At 41.4% G+C, this 15155-nt stretch overlaps 1 protein-coding gene and 1 non-coding gene across 2 annotated transcripts; both read right to left on the bottom strand.

Moving 5' to 3' along the window:
- Positions 1-716: 716 nt before the first annotated feature.
- On the bottom strand, positions 717-12524 carry SLC25A3 (solute carrier family 25 member 3). The gene is given in 16 exon segments (XM_086610733.1): positions 717-1020; positions 1023-1142; positions 1261-1307; positions 1309-1369; positions 1937-2036; positions 2038-2110; positions 2838-2929; positions 2931-2963; positions 2965-3021; positions 3134-3250; positions 3252-3303; positions 6212-6344; positions 9952-10013; positions 10015-10107; positions 10256-10546; positions 12496-12524. Coding segments are annotated over 16 exon segments (1398 nt in total). The 3' UTR covers positions 717-982.
- Positions 2416-2654, bottom strand: LOC147528859 (small nucleolar RNA SNORA53). Its single transcript, XR_015222141.1, has one exon. It is a non-coding gene; the product is annotated as a small nucleolar RNA SNORA53 (small nucleolar RNA).
- Positions 12525-15155: the final 2631 nt, after the last annotated feature.

Raw genomic sequence — 15155 nt, 5'->3', positions numbered from 1 at the left:
TGCATGGTTGAACCAAACCTCAGCATTACAGTTAAACTAATTCAGGGGGAGCGGGGGGAAAAAAAAAAATATCAAACTACAGGAGTATCAAGTGTCAAGTGTAGGGAAAAGCTGGCAAGTTTGTTAGACTCTACAATAAGAGGCAAGTCAAAAGTTGTAGTAGTTTAGTGGTTGGGTATCTTTGATAATCTTTATTAACATCAGCTTTTCTATTGTTTAAGGTAGCAGCTACTGTTTAATTCCACAGTGCAACCAAAAGGACTGAGTTCTTTGGTGCGGTTCAAAGTCAACAGAAGCAGAAATTAGTCAAATAAGTATAAGTTAGTTACGTTGAGATGACCTCTCCAAAGCAGAAATGGCACTATTATGTGTAAGTTTACTTATATCTCTATGGAGAACACTGATACTACGACCAGAATGTCCTATCAGACTGCAGTCTTATCTCAGCCATTCAGTTCAGCTATTCTACGCTAACAGCTTATTATAGGCAAACAGAGCAGTGGACTCAAAGTGCATAGAACTGCAGTTACTTTCTGCAGTTCTGCAAGGGTAGGTTCTTGGCACTTCTCCAGAAACAGTAAAAGTCTATTTTTGATTACAACTGTTTCACAATTCTCTAGATCCTCAAGTACAGAATAGGTTACTACTTTTCTTGGGGGGGGGGGGGGGGGGGGGGGGGGGGGGGGGGGGGGGGGGGGGGGGGGGGGGGGGGGGGGGGGGGGGGGGGAGGGGGGGGGGGGGAGAATATTTGAGGTATTTGCTGCTATGAAATGAAGCTTACATATGCAGTAGTAAACAGACACTAAGCACTCTGTTTCTCATTTATTTCAGGCAATGACAGTGGTAGAAATTTAAACCCTCATGTTGATGAGGGCACAGCCAATAATGACATCATATAGAGTTTGTTTCTACACAGTCAAATATATAAAAGTTTCACGAAACTCATCACTGGGACAGCCAGCATAGTCAGTCCATGAGTTGTCTATTCAGTTAGACCAAGCTTCTTCTTCAGAGATTCTGCATTTCAGGTGGAGGTGGACGAGGAAGTCTGAAATAAACATTTACAGAATCGTAGATGAACCACTGTAGTGCAGTCAGGGTACCAATCATAATGATACGAGCAAACAGACCTTTCCATACACCTGTAGAGCAAAACATAAAGCATGAGTAGTGCAAGAAGAACAAGGAAAAAATAAATCCTCTCCAAAACACAAAACACCACAAACATTTGATCCAAAATACATGAAAGTAAGGGTGTACCTTTGAATCCAAGCCTCACAAGAACCTGTGAAGCAGAACTGCCCTTTCTTGTTCAACACAGACACCACGGAGTCAGCAGGATGGGAAACAATTGCACAGAACACACCAGCTGAAAGAATAATTTGACATTAGTTCTGAGGTGTTTTAGCTGTTGATTACTATGTTCACCAAGTACAACCGACTGAAACCACACTTTCTAATAAATGCACAAGAGTTACACGAAGCCTCTTGGTATCCTAAAATAACACCAAGTACACACTACATGTGTCATGATATTAGAAAACACCTCATTATGCTCTTGCAGCACCTCTTCTGCTAAAACCAAAACCTTTCTGAATCTTTGGATACTGAAAATCCACCTTCCATCCAGATTTCCGCTCCCCTTCCTCAACCTTCCCCTGCCTAGCAAAGATGCAAGTTTTTTCACTTAAATTAGCTGCAGTTTCTAAACTTGGACATTAACATTGTAATACAATACAATTAAGAGTACTGTCCTTACTACAGATTCATTTTCCACTTACAGATTGAACATAGATTTTTTTTTTTTTCCCCACACCATTTTAAAGTTACAAGTAAATTCTCTCCCATTCCAGTCACATCTATTTGATACTCTGGAAAAGGGACAAGCTTCTAGAGTAGTAGTCGTCCATTAACATAGGACTTAAAGATTCCTTACCAATATAGCCTGCAACAAACGTGACTACCAGTTGTTCTCCTTTTGTACATTCACTTCGTGGCTTGGGAACAACATACTTGTAGAGAGCTTCAACAGTACGTTATCAAAGCAGGCAATTTCATCATTGTGTACGGAATCTGTCTCATCCACAGTGGAGCAACACCTTTATAGAAACTTAACCAGAGAAGAGAAATTCAGTTTCATTTTCTCCAGTATTTAAGGTACATTTCTAACTTAAAATAGTTAGCTTACTGTTGCTATCGTGAATACAACTTCTAAATACTGACACAGTAAGGCTTAAGTGCCTCAATACTTAAAGAACAGAAATTTAAGTTTATTATTTCTCAAGTACTAACTTGAAACAGCAATACAAATTAGAATCTACCTGATCGCTATGCTGCACAGCTGTTCTGTAGTTACTTTGCAGATTACAATGCACTGCAGTAATGCAGTACTGATACTACAAGTGCAATAAGGCTCATGTCTGCATACCAGCCAAGTCCCGATAGTGATAAATGACTTGTATATTACAGCCACTTCTATCAGAACAGAAAGCTAACATGCAGTTATATTACTCTGACATGCCAATGACTCAAGCATCTTTGACTGTACAACCAAAAAGTTGCTGAATATCTTGACTGGAACTGCTAGAAACTCAAAGTTATCCAGCAGAACTCAGTACAAAGATACTCACAAAGATGGATCTAAGGAGCATGTGGAATTAACAGCCAGTTCGGCACACATTCCCGGAAGTATGTTAAGTTGTTATCTTGAAATACAAAGACAAAAAGTATGATAAGCTAAAGCCACAATTAGTTCTAGCAACAGTCTTTCATTAGGAAACAAATACTCAACATCAAGAACCTGAATAAAATTAAAATTAAAATCAAGTGATACTTACGCCCAGATCCCTTCCTCTCCAAACATTTTGGGTACAGCCTGCCGCAGAGTGTTAGCATATCCAGGTTGTGTCTGAATACGAACTTTAGCAGCTGTCCATTGGAGCCAGAGCAATGTCAGCAAAAAAACTCTGCACTGGCAGATGCAGCTAGATATAGTGAAGTACGCCACAAATAGGCATTTTCCTGAGTGAATTTAAATATTTTTATTAATGAATCATGTTTTTGTGATTACTCTGCATTACTAATACCATTATGTTGCAGATATACAGCCTCATATAAACCACTTAAGGCTTACCTCTCCCAGCATGTTGCCATATAAGATTTTGAAAACTTCATAGAAACCAAATTTCCAAAGCCCCTGCATGGAATATCCAATAAAGGTTGGAGCCCATCCCTTAGCCAATCCACGAACCACCATCTTCTTTGACTGTCACTGAAAATCCATTGAAGATGCTCTTGTATTTTGTGGATCAACCTAAACAGAAAAGACAGTTAATTGCTTGATACAGCTTACCATGTCCCTTCTCACATCCCCATCCAAATACAAAATTCTTAAATTCCTCATACAGCTGGCTTCCTAAGGTTCTCTGACGGATGATGTACTCACCACAAGGTTACACTAATTAACTGTAGTAGTTTACTTGCTAGCCTCAACCCTAACTTACTCTAACAGCCAGTATGTTCCTCAATACTCAAGAACCACCAAACTGTTTTCTTACATTCTCCCAATTAACAATACAACTTTCTGTATCAAAAAGATTACAGAAATCACTATTCTAACACGGTCAGTGTTAGAATATATATATATACTGCATATATTATGTTAGATCAGATTCTTTAAAAATTTGACAGCTTCTGTCAGCAATCTCATCCACTCTCACGTCACACCTACGTACACTCAAGTGTTGCCACAAACTAAGGCTGATGGATTCACCTGATTCTTCATCACTTAACACGGACAGTTTGATCCTTCCACACAGTCAGACTAAGCCAAATGAGCAAAGCAGATCGAGTACCCCAAGAACTCCTACACTTGTACTCTGACTTCCCAAGTAAAGGCTACATACAAAATATTTTTCTGCACACAAAACTTTGACTGAGATTTCATTAATAACTTAGCAGAAATCAAAAAATATCAATTTGAATAATTTTGTCTCATGTGAAAGGAAACGATTTAACAAAAATTCTGACAAATTTTAAGTCACATCGCACTGTTAATTTTCATACTTGACATCACCCAACATTCCTCAGAGAATATAAGAAGGAAGGTATCAAATTAGAAGTCAACCAAAGCCTTTAGAAGGAGCTATGGGACATGCATGCCAGCCTGCAGTGACTGGTATTTTGTCTTGCAGTCTGGCAACAACCTACTTGACACTAGTTCAACCTAAATATGTCAATTCTAAAAGATTCAGAATTTCAGAAAATTGGAGAGTTAATCGGGCACTGGTAAATGAGATGTGTGTTCATGTCAGAACCATGCTTAACTATCATCTATGTGAAAGGTGACCTCTTCTTAAAAAGATATGAGAAGGTAGGCAACAAGTTTCTTCCTGGAGAATCTAGGAAGGATTATTAACATGCTCTGTACTGCATCTGTTAAAGAGATAAAGGCTGACAGGTTTTACAAGGTCACGCCTGGAATCCACATGGAACCCTCTTGTGCCTTCTTCTAAGTGCTGGAGAAGGAAGCGGAAGTAACACCACCCTTACCATGCTAGAAGCCCAAGACTGGTAGCCCAAGCTGACATACCTCGCAAACAGCTGAAGCCTGGGATATATGAGGTCTTGCTCCCAAGTTGTATATGTAGCATTGCATGGCTCTCAGGCCTTCTGCCCATTAACCCAAATTGTCATCAGAATAAGAACTGTTTGAGATGCTACATCCTCTTGACCCATGACCAATCTCCTCCTTCTCTGGAAATTCAACCTTAGGTATGGGTAGTCAAGCTATTGATCTTGGATTTTTTAAGTCCATAACAACAGAAGAGTGCACTTAAGCTACACTTTCAGAAATAAACGCATACTCAGCTACAGCGATTCTGTACTAGCAGAAACAGGAAATTCGTATGCAGGAAGCCCAGTCTCAATGCAAATTTGTAGAAAGCAACGTGTTGCACTAATTTGATGCACCCTGTGTTTGTCTGATGTGTTACAGAATTACTAGTTTGAGACCAGAATTTCAAGTGTTCTCAAGCATGTGAAAAAGCCTCTCTTATAAAGAATGCTAAATAAAGGCCTTCCAGAAGAACACAATTTTAAAGGATGTCAGATGCAGTACTCCAGTGTGACTAGTAGGTTTGACAAATTCATAGGTCCTTCCCTAATTCCAGGAGTTCTATCATTACAAAACGGCCACTTTTATAATCAGTGTCAGCCTATGCAACAGGGCAGTCATTAACTAGTGTATTTCCAGAAATTTAGACACATGCTTTAATTTGCTTCATTCTTGAGGCACAGACGTGCCTGAATAAATTCATGCGTATGTTTTTATTCATGGGCGTTCACTGGATGATTTAATGCGGAAGCTGGTATCACAAATTAAGTGCAATGGGTGACACTCCTTTCAGTTCAGTCAAGAATGACTTCAAGGAAACTAGCCACATGCACTGATGGCCTTACCAATATCATTTCAAACTTACCCATTCTATTCAAAGTGGCATCACTAGAAAGTATCCAATCCATAAGCCATGCAGCAATATCCACAGTGTTAATGGATCAGACATATGCATGTCACTCCAGGCTAAAAACTGCAGATCTTCAAACACCAAAGACACTTTTCCTTCCCTCCAAAAGCACATGAATAGTGGTAGATAGCCCACCAAACAGCAAAGAGTAACATTGTGCTGGGTGCCTTTCACCAAATTTAATCAGTTAGATGTACCTTAAATGTAGTAAAAAATACTTATCCAGATTATCCTAAATGTTTCTGCTTCTCTTGAAAGTGGTAGTTTGTTAGTCTCACAGCAGTAGGCTTGAATAAAGCAGCATTCGAGTTCCTCACTTCCTGTCATCCAGAAAAGGACTGTGTCCCTACTGTAAACTCTTAATATGCTGACTACCCAGTGAAAAAGTTAAGAAATGTTTAAGTTAATACAAACCTGCATACGACATTTCACTAAATCCAGAGGTACAACAGCAGTGTGTGTCAGGCCACAACTTAGGACCCCACCACGCCACAGAGAGCATAAAACTTGAGCGAGCCATATTCAAACTGTATTCTGCAGCAAAAATAAAGACACACCATGCTTTTACATATACTCCATGCACTGTTGGACAACGATGTCCAAGGTATAGTTTATGCCTCAAAATTCATTAGTAGATAAATATATCACACTAAACATGCTTTGTTGATGTCACCACATACCAACATGCAGAACAAACCTGCATTCTGCATTTAACCAGGTCTAGAGGAACCAGTGCTGTATGTGTTGTTCCACAGCTAATAATTCCACCAAGGCCACAAAGCACAAAGAATCTGCCTGAGCCATATGCACAGCTGTATTCTAGTTAATTGAAAAAAAAAAATTAGATATATATGATCAATCATAAATGGTAACAAAGATCAGAAAAGAAAATTGACCAAGTGCTACCTTCTCAAAAGTATTAAACTGAAATCATCTCCCATGCTATATCATTCACCTGTAATGTTATACTAAAAAATAATTCCCTTCTTTAAATTAACACCTTTTGGACTGACAAGATATGATTCTAGGCCTTTCGAATTGAGTTTGTTCCTTTAAGAAAAGTAATGGAAGAAACAGTCAAGTTTTAGCTCATAGCACATTTAAACCATAGAAATTAATCCCAGAAGCTGCTAGCAGAAATTATGACTCAGAGTTGCAATGTCCAACATTTTCTTCTATCAAGGAATTATGCAAGAGTGTTTCTCTAGTACTCTGGAGACAAAGTTTCTTCAGTTAAACTTTCTCGATAGTGCAACTTCTGTATTTAAGTAAATATCGTATAAACCTATGAGACCATCGTTGGATTTTTCTTTACACAGATATATTTCCAGGAGTGTTTCAGATTATTTATATAGATTTTTTTTAAAACTTTCTTTCAAATACAGAACCTCAGATTTATACAGCTTGTTTAATGAAATTGCAGAATCTTATTACATTAATCATCACATTCAATGCATGTGAGACAAAGTTCATTAAAGAATCTTTCAGATCACATTTAATCAAGGCATATTTCATTTACACTGTTCCATACGGTACTATGTATAAAACTATCCAGTCTTAAAAGAACAAGTTGTTAATTTTCACAAATTCCACTAGAGCAAAGTAACCGGATCTGAAAACCAAGAATCAGTTTCCCTCTTCCATTTTTAAAGAAGCTACAGAGGGTACAATTACATGCAACCAGAAAGCACATTTACAATTAATAGTACGAAATAAGATAAGGTAGCAGCACAGTTCTGCTACTAGCTTGGTGTTTTAAATACATAAGCAAAAGTAAAACTAACATACTGAATAAGCATATAGAAAACAATACACCATACAGAAAACATTCCCCCAAGTAGAAAGGGATGATCTAGGTTCTTTTGCTATTAGAACTAGTGGTGTTACTCCAATATAATGGAATAGGCACTAAAGCGTTACACCAACTTCAGAATTATCTCCAGAAAACACTAATGAAAATAAAGAGACATCAAAAACCTATCTTATTCGCCCCTGTCTTTTTTGCTTCTAAAATAAACTCCTTTATGAACATAAAAAAAAATTTGCATTTAAACGGCATCTACAAAGCACCAATTAACACTCGCAGGTTCATCCAGCTCATAACTTCACTATTAAAAGAGAACTTCTTCCCCAAAACGTTCCAGATTTTACACCGCATTTTACACTGACATTTCTCACCTTACTCTTCAAAATAATCATTGAGACAGTATCATTTATTTTTATTCTAAAATAACAAACACCAAACCATAGACACCGTATCAAGCCTAAACTTAGTTAACAGTCAGAATAATGCATAACCTATGAGAATTTTTTTAATTGAGATACTGCACAAGACTGTAAACATGCCGGTCTGGGACTTACACGTAACCTCTAACATAGCTTGGTTATGCTAGCAGACTTGCAGACAGCAGTAATACTCTGCTTACAACTTGCCAGAATGACTGGTTAAACACAAATAAGGCTTTCTATATAGGTGTAATCAGAAAATAGACTCTGGATCTATATTACAGGGCAGCTCTATCTAGCTGCATCTCTGGCCTGCGGCACAACACTACTGCAGTAGTTACCATGCTTCCCAGATACCAGAAGTGTTTGTTCACACTCCCTTTTTCACAACAATTTACTGTTAGCAGTCATACTCCTCGACTGACAAACATTTGTAGAAGTCACAGAAAAGTAGAGCTTTATGCATCTGCTTTATTACAATGCTATTCGGACTGACCTGTCAGCTAGGTGTTCAAAAACAGTAATAAAAAAGCAAGCCAGTATCTATTAGGCTTGAGCTCTTTACAGGTACGTAAGTTCATAGTGGTTATAGCAATATTAGAGAAAAAAAGCCATAGCAGATCCCAGACTCCCTATTTCAGGAGCAGAGTCAAATTTCCTAAAAACTGTTACCTGAAAAAGAACTGGCTAAACATGTAGTACAAAGAGCAAGAAAATTATTCTAACATACCTAGACAACTGACTTAAGGCAAACACCCTGTAGCTACTCAGACATAAATATACAGCACAAAAACACATCTACTCTGTTAAGACAGCTACATCATAACTAGTTCATTTCTTTGCTTCTGATCTGACACATTAACAAGGACAAATTCCAAAAGCTGATCATGAAACACTTTGTCTCTTAGCTGTGTTATGGTTGATGCCCTGAGTTGAACTCAAAAGGTCTTGTGGTTTGTACTGACTTTGTGTGACCTTGTGTAAGCTCAGATATTTTCTGCAACATGTTACTCTCCAACACAAAGGCCAGAGAACCAAATTTTAAGTGAAACAATTAACACAGCAGAACAGACTACTTAGACTAAGAAACTCTGGTGACCTTTGACTGCATCTGCCTACAAAGATTAAGCATAATGCTTTTAAGAAATAAGTGCCCCTACTGAATATATTTAGCATGCTGAAGAGTGGTTTAGGACTTTAGTTAGCAACAAGATGACTACACTAAAAGCCAAAAGTACTTTCTTGAAAACTTAATAAAATCCAACACCCAGTTCTGTCTTTCATGTATTATGTAAACTCATGCAAGACCACTAACACGTTATTTCAATAATCGTAGTGCTTCAGAAGTATCTTGCTGAAAGCATGTCTGCCTTCATTTTTTTTAAACAAAGGAAGAGAGATGCTTTCAAGTTATTAACAAGTTCAAAGAATCAGGACTTTAACATCTACTTCTGCTATTAGGAGTATCATGAAGGTCTGACCTTTGCAAGTCACAAAAGCGATCAAGAAAACATAGAGGAAGGACTTGCAGGTTAAATCTAAAATGCATCACTGTATCTTAGCACAGCTATCTCGCATATGCCCTGCAATTACAAAGGAGAGGGAAAAAAAAAACACACCAAACAAACAAAAAACCCCACAAACAGAACAGCTGTAGGCACCACTGTTCAGATGTCCAGCTGTGAATAAAGAGGGGAACAAAATAAGATGAAAAGGAAAAAGGATAGGAAAGACGGTCCTTCAAATTCATCCGGATTCCCATGCTGCTCTTCTCCACGGAAAGAAAGAACTACGGGCCTACAGCCTCAGTCCCCGAGGCTGCAGGCCCAGCACAGAAAGAAAACGCACTCTTTTAGCCCCAAACAGACTCCACTGGGGGTTTCTGTAATTACCCTGAAGTAGAACTTTCCCGTGTCCTTTCTCGGTAACACCGGATCCTCGCTGCTAATCAGCACACACCGCACGGGGAGCGGAAGAGGCTGCCAGCGCCTCCCCCGCCTGTTGCCCTTCCTCGTCCTCCAAGCGGGCGCGTAGGCCCAGCGCCGGCTCCTGCCCGGCCCGGCCGAGCCCCGCTGAACGCTAACCCTCCCCTCCGGCACCCCGATGGGCACAGGTCGGGCGAGCGGAGGACAGCGCGGGCACCGGTGCCTCCGCCGCCCACAAGCCTTGACTGCGGCGCGATCCCTCCCTCCGCCCTCACCTTCAGCGGCGGATGCGGCCGCCAAGCTCCGCCGCGTCGTAGGTGCTTCCGCTGGCTCCGCGCGCTTTCCTCACCCCATCCTGGACCGGCTGGAAGTGCGGCGCGTAGAAGGGGTTGAGCCGGGCGAGCGGCGCGATGGAACGAGAACATGGCGACCTGAGGCGGCAAGAAAAACAGAGCGGCATGTAACGGAGAGGCCCGCCACGGGCCCGGCCGGGTGGCCCCGCACTCGCGAGGCGGCCCGTCGCCCCGGGGCGAGCAGCGGGCCGCACCGGGCAGGCACCCTCGCGCCGACCCGACTCACCTCCTAAGATGGCGGCAGCGCGCAGACCGCGGCTCGGGCGGGCAGCTGGGCGCAGAGGCTGACCGCGCGCCCGCCTCAGTCACTTTGTCCTTTCGCCACGCGAGGGGCGGAGCCAGGGCCCAAGAAGCTGCAGAGCGATTGGCGGAGGCTCGCCGTACGGCGCACGCGCAGCCGAGGCCAGCGCCCTTCCCGTCCCGCGCCTGCGCACTGCGCCCCGCGCCGGGGAGGGGGCGGTTACCGCGGGGGGCGCGGAGCCCCGTGCGGCAGGGCGGGGGTTCGGGCAGCGGCGCCCTCGGAGACGGGGACAGCGCGATGGCGCTGGCTGCGTCCCACGGCCGCCCCGCGGCTCACGGTCAGGCCGTCGGCTGCCCTTGCCCGAGGTCAGGCTGGTGCTGCAGTTGCTGCAGGCCGGGGACAGGCGGTGAGTTGCGGCTGCAGGCCCACTACCGCTTGGGTCGTCAGGGGTGCACCAGTGCAGCCTCCCGGCGTTAAACCCTGAGCCTGAGCTCCTGATCCTTCCTTCTTCTGCCCTTCTGGGTGCTGGCCGGTTTCCCAGCCCAGGCTGTGTTACCGCCCGAGGCAATGTCAAACCAGAGACACTCCCAAAGTCCTGCGCTACAGGCACCACGCACCTTACCCGCGTGGCACCAGCAGCAGGCTGGCCTTGACTCGTGCTCTGCAGTGCTGTACTTCAATCTTAAAACTGGGTGCGATTCAAAGAAGCCCTCGGTATTGCCCTGACGCCCTGTTTACCGTGACCTACTGATACTTTCTAATCACAGTCTGGCAAAGCTGCCAGACGCAGCTCCCTTTGCAGAAAGGTTCACCCCACTCACCAGGCTCCACCGCAGCACAGTGTGAGACCAAGCGCGGTGAGGAGGTCGGCCGCCAAACACACTCCTGCAGCCTCTACAGCTGCATCTCACGGCTGGAGGACGGGCTTGCAAGGCATCGCGACACGACCTACACTGCAGCCGCTGACAGAAGAACTGCTAGTTACTGTTTGTTAAAAGTAGAACATTATGTAACATGGCACCCATGCTTGGCCTTAACTACGCCTTTTCTAACACAGCGTGATTTCACTCATTTTAGTGGATTTGCATAGTATGAAATTGACACAGCACAGTTGAACGCTCCAGTTCCTGAAGAGATGAGAACTGCAAGTTTTCGCCATTTTGATCAGATCCCTTCCATTACAGTGCTCCCTAACAACGTAAGCACAGAAGACAGCAAAGCAGGAGACACACACGGAGTATCACAGCTATTACTTCTGAGCGTGGAGCCATAATGCAACTGATAGCACATCTGCACCACCATCACTGAAGAAACACCCCTTCAGTCAGCTCAGCGGCTCCTATGGAACTTCCCTGGAGGATGACCTGCTGCACCAACCTTAGGACTTGGCTCTACTTTCTGTATTTCACAACAAAGGTGGTCCAGGCAGACTGTCACACACAGGCAAAAATGACACATGCCTAATAGTACTCACAGAAATCTAGGTTGGCCAAGTCCCTCATGAGTAAACGAAACTCCAGCTGCAGAGTAGGAAAAGGTCAGCTGAAACTTGCATTCTTTAAATACTTTCATTTAGCAACCAGCTGAGAGCCTGACATGCTGTTCACTTCACTGCCACTGGCAGGAATGAAGACAGGCCAGGATTGTTCATTTTGCCAGTACTTGTTCTGCTGTACTCACTTGCATTTAAACAATTCTTGGCATTTAGATAAAATATTGCTACCAAACACCGATAGCTGTTTTTAATTGGCTAAAACCTCTAAACATGACAGACCTGGGCTCTTTATCTTGAATTACATATAAATGACTGCAATTCTTGCAGACTTTTCTGATTTAGAAAACCTCAGCTCCTTCCAATTATGAAGGATGAACATGTGACTATATTTATTTATATACATCTAGTGGCAATTTGTGTGCACGACTAGTACTGACACTTAGTTACAGTTTGTGCAACAATCAGTTTCTTTGGTTTTAGCCTACAGTTAACTTCTAACAGCTGTACTATCAAACAAGTATTATTCAACATCAGTCTTAACATGCCCCTGTAAAAATATGGGCATAATATATGTTCCTGCTGAACACATTATTTTACATAGAAAATATCTTCAACTTTCCCCTGATCTGAAAGAATAAATAGCAGTAGCCTCTAATTTGAACAGTCTAGATGAATCTGATTTCTGACACACACTGAAGACAGTTACAGATGAAGACCTGAAAGACGTTACCTTTCGGTGTCCACCTCTGTCAGATTCATGGTAAAAAGTGCTATTGTAAATCAATCCATCTTTTTAATTGGTAGCTTTTCAAATTTTGAAAGTTTAAGAAAATGTCATTTTGGCAACTCCAAAGTTTTCCTAATTACATCTCGTCTTCTGTTATTAACACACACCGCCCTCTATTCCCCCACCCCAAGCAGCATACAATCAAGAAATTGTAGAGTAGTTCCTATATTACAGTAACTTCTCACAGTTCTAACATTTTGGTGAAGCCTGACAGTAAAATCAAAGCTCTTAGAAGCTTGTTCTCCACATCACTCACTGTTGTCAAAAACATACAGTAAGATAGTGAAACAACCATCCACAATTTTGGTAATCAAGTTAGCACAAGTAGCATCTGCTCCTGCTGTAAGCATGTATTTTATACACTCATTTATTGTATCGACACCACAACTACTACATCGTGATTCCAGAGAATCAGTAACACATCAATTCCATCTGTTTCACAGCCCAAGGGAAGCCTTAACACTGCAGCATCTCTTTCAACAGGATCCAGACTAGCCAGGTGGAACAACAGCAGTCACATCCTTTGAACACAATAGTAGTGAAACCTCTCATATTCTTACTGGCCACTGCCGTAAGTGCCCTCATCTGATTTTTTTTTTTCTAATCTAAATTCTCCCCAGACATTACATGTTTTTTCTTCATAAAACATCACTTTTTTTTTTTCTAAATAACAAATACAGACAGCAATGTAGATACACTTTTTAACCAAAAACTACTAATGCTGACAAAGAATTTCAAATTGCGGTGGGATAGAAAATCTGAGGAATTATTCTTTTAGATATGTACATACTACTTGTAAGCATATATGCCACCTCAGGACTATTTTACAAGTCAAACTAACTTGTAGACCCTATGCTGTATGAACACATGCACATATACATAAATCTGTTGTAGCTTGCTGTTGCACTGGTGCAAAGCAGCCTGGTATACTCCCTAAGGAAAAAGAAAAGCGAAAGTCACAGGAAAGTTTTAGACAAACATAGGTAGATGTACCAAACATACAGTAAAAGCTATATTAACAGACAAGGAATGGTATGCTGAAATGCTTAAGTTTGTGAACACAAGACATTACACATCACAACCCACCACTGTATCTATTTTCATCAGTTGGACAAAGTTTATTTTTTTTTTTTAAATATTTTCAGCCTAATCTGCAACTTCAGCCATTATCAAAGCAAGCCAGGAACACCACATACAAGACAGTTTTACAAGCTTCATTTGCAATTATACTTTTTTTTTTTCCTGCTGAAGAGCCTAGTTTGTGAGCTCTCATTTAAAGGCATTCTTTTTGCACTCAGCTTTTATTTAACTCTGCACAAACTAGTTAACACTTTTTTTTTAAAAAAGATATTTTGTCCGCAGAACCATCTGAGAAGGCAATTAGCAGGAACTGAAGATACCATAAAGACTTTTATAAATTGTGCCACAAGAAACAAACCAAACACACACATAGATCAAGCCTAAGAGACCTGAAAGTATTCTGTAGGGCAGTACTGAGCATACTGCTAGCAAATAAACTTGGAGAAGAAAAAGTTATTTCACATCATTTTCTTCTTAAATACAAATCAAGGTTTCAAAACACACTTGGAATTTAAGATCCTCCTTGAGTTTCTGGTCTCAGACACAAGGTAAGCTCTCACAGCCTTACCATGGATCAGGTACCATAAAATTTAAGCCTCAACACTGTGATATCCTCTAATGATTCACAGCCTGACACCAGACTCGATTCGTGTTAAAAGATGAGAACACAATTTAAAGGGAAAAGCGCAAGCTCTGTGTTAGAAAGCTCCAATTCAGACACGCAAACGAAGATCTGCCATGTTTTCGGCACAGCATTCTAAGCAGCATGACCAATCATGAGAAGGAAGCCCACCAAAGCCAAACAAACAAACATACATTGTCATGCCCATTAACTTACACAGGCCTTTTTCCAGACTTTTGCCCTAAAAGGGACTTAAGCAATATTTACTACGTCAGAACTCAACTAATTTTTGCAAATGGAATTTGGATACTAATACCAGTCCATAGAATTGCTCTATTTTGTGGTTGGTTCTGTAAGCTTAACCTGGCTCTGTCTAGAAGATAGATAAACTAGTGAAACAAGTGAGGGTTGGTTGGTTATTGCGTTTGGTTTTTTGTTGGGTTTTTTTGTTTGTTTTATTTTTTAAAGAGTAACACCAGCTTCTATTGCTGCAGCACTTTGATACAGACTACAGTATACCCCAATGTAACTTATATAGCAGTACTAAGAAGGCTTTAAGCACATGCAACTAATCAGCTAGTAGCACTATTAGTATGTGTATCTCAGAATAAAGTGAATAGCTCTAGGAATTAATTTTGGGCTGAAGGAGGAAGGGAGGAAGAAATTACTCTCAGGGCTATCTCACACCACTAAATGCCTCAAGTATAAGAACTTAATTCATTTCTTGCAGATGCATCGTCTTCCAACTACAACTGAGTTACAGGTAGGTTACTTTGAGGACTTACATAGAAAAGTCTTTACCTTCTGTGAAGTCACACTGAAGTTGAGAGGATTCTTTGGAGATTCTCCAAAACAGTGCATAAATGAAAGAACGATGACATTTAATTGCCTTGCAATTCAG

This window comes from Tauraco erythrolophus, chromosome 4, assembly GCF_009769465.1.
Source record: "Tauraco erythrolophus isolate bTauEry1 chromosome 4, bTauEry1.pri, whole genome shotgun sequence".
NCBI lineage: Eukaryota > Metazoa > Chordata > Aves > Musophagiformes > Musophagidae > Tauraco > Tauraco erythrolophus.
This window is presented reverse-complemented; position numbering and strand designations above follow the sequence as displayed.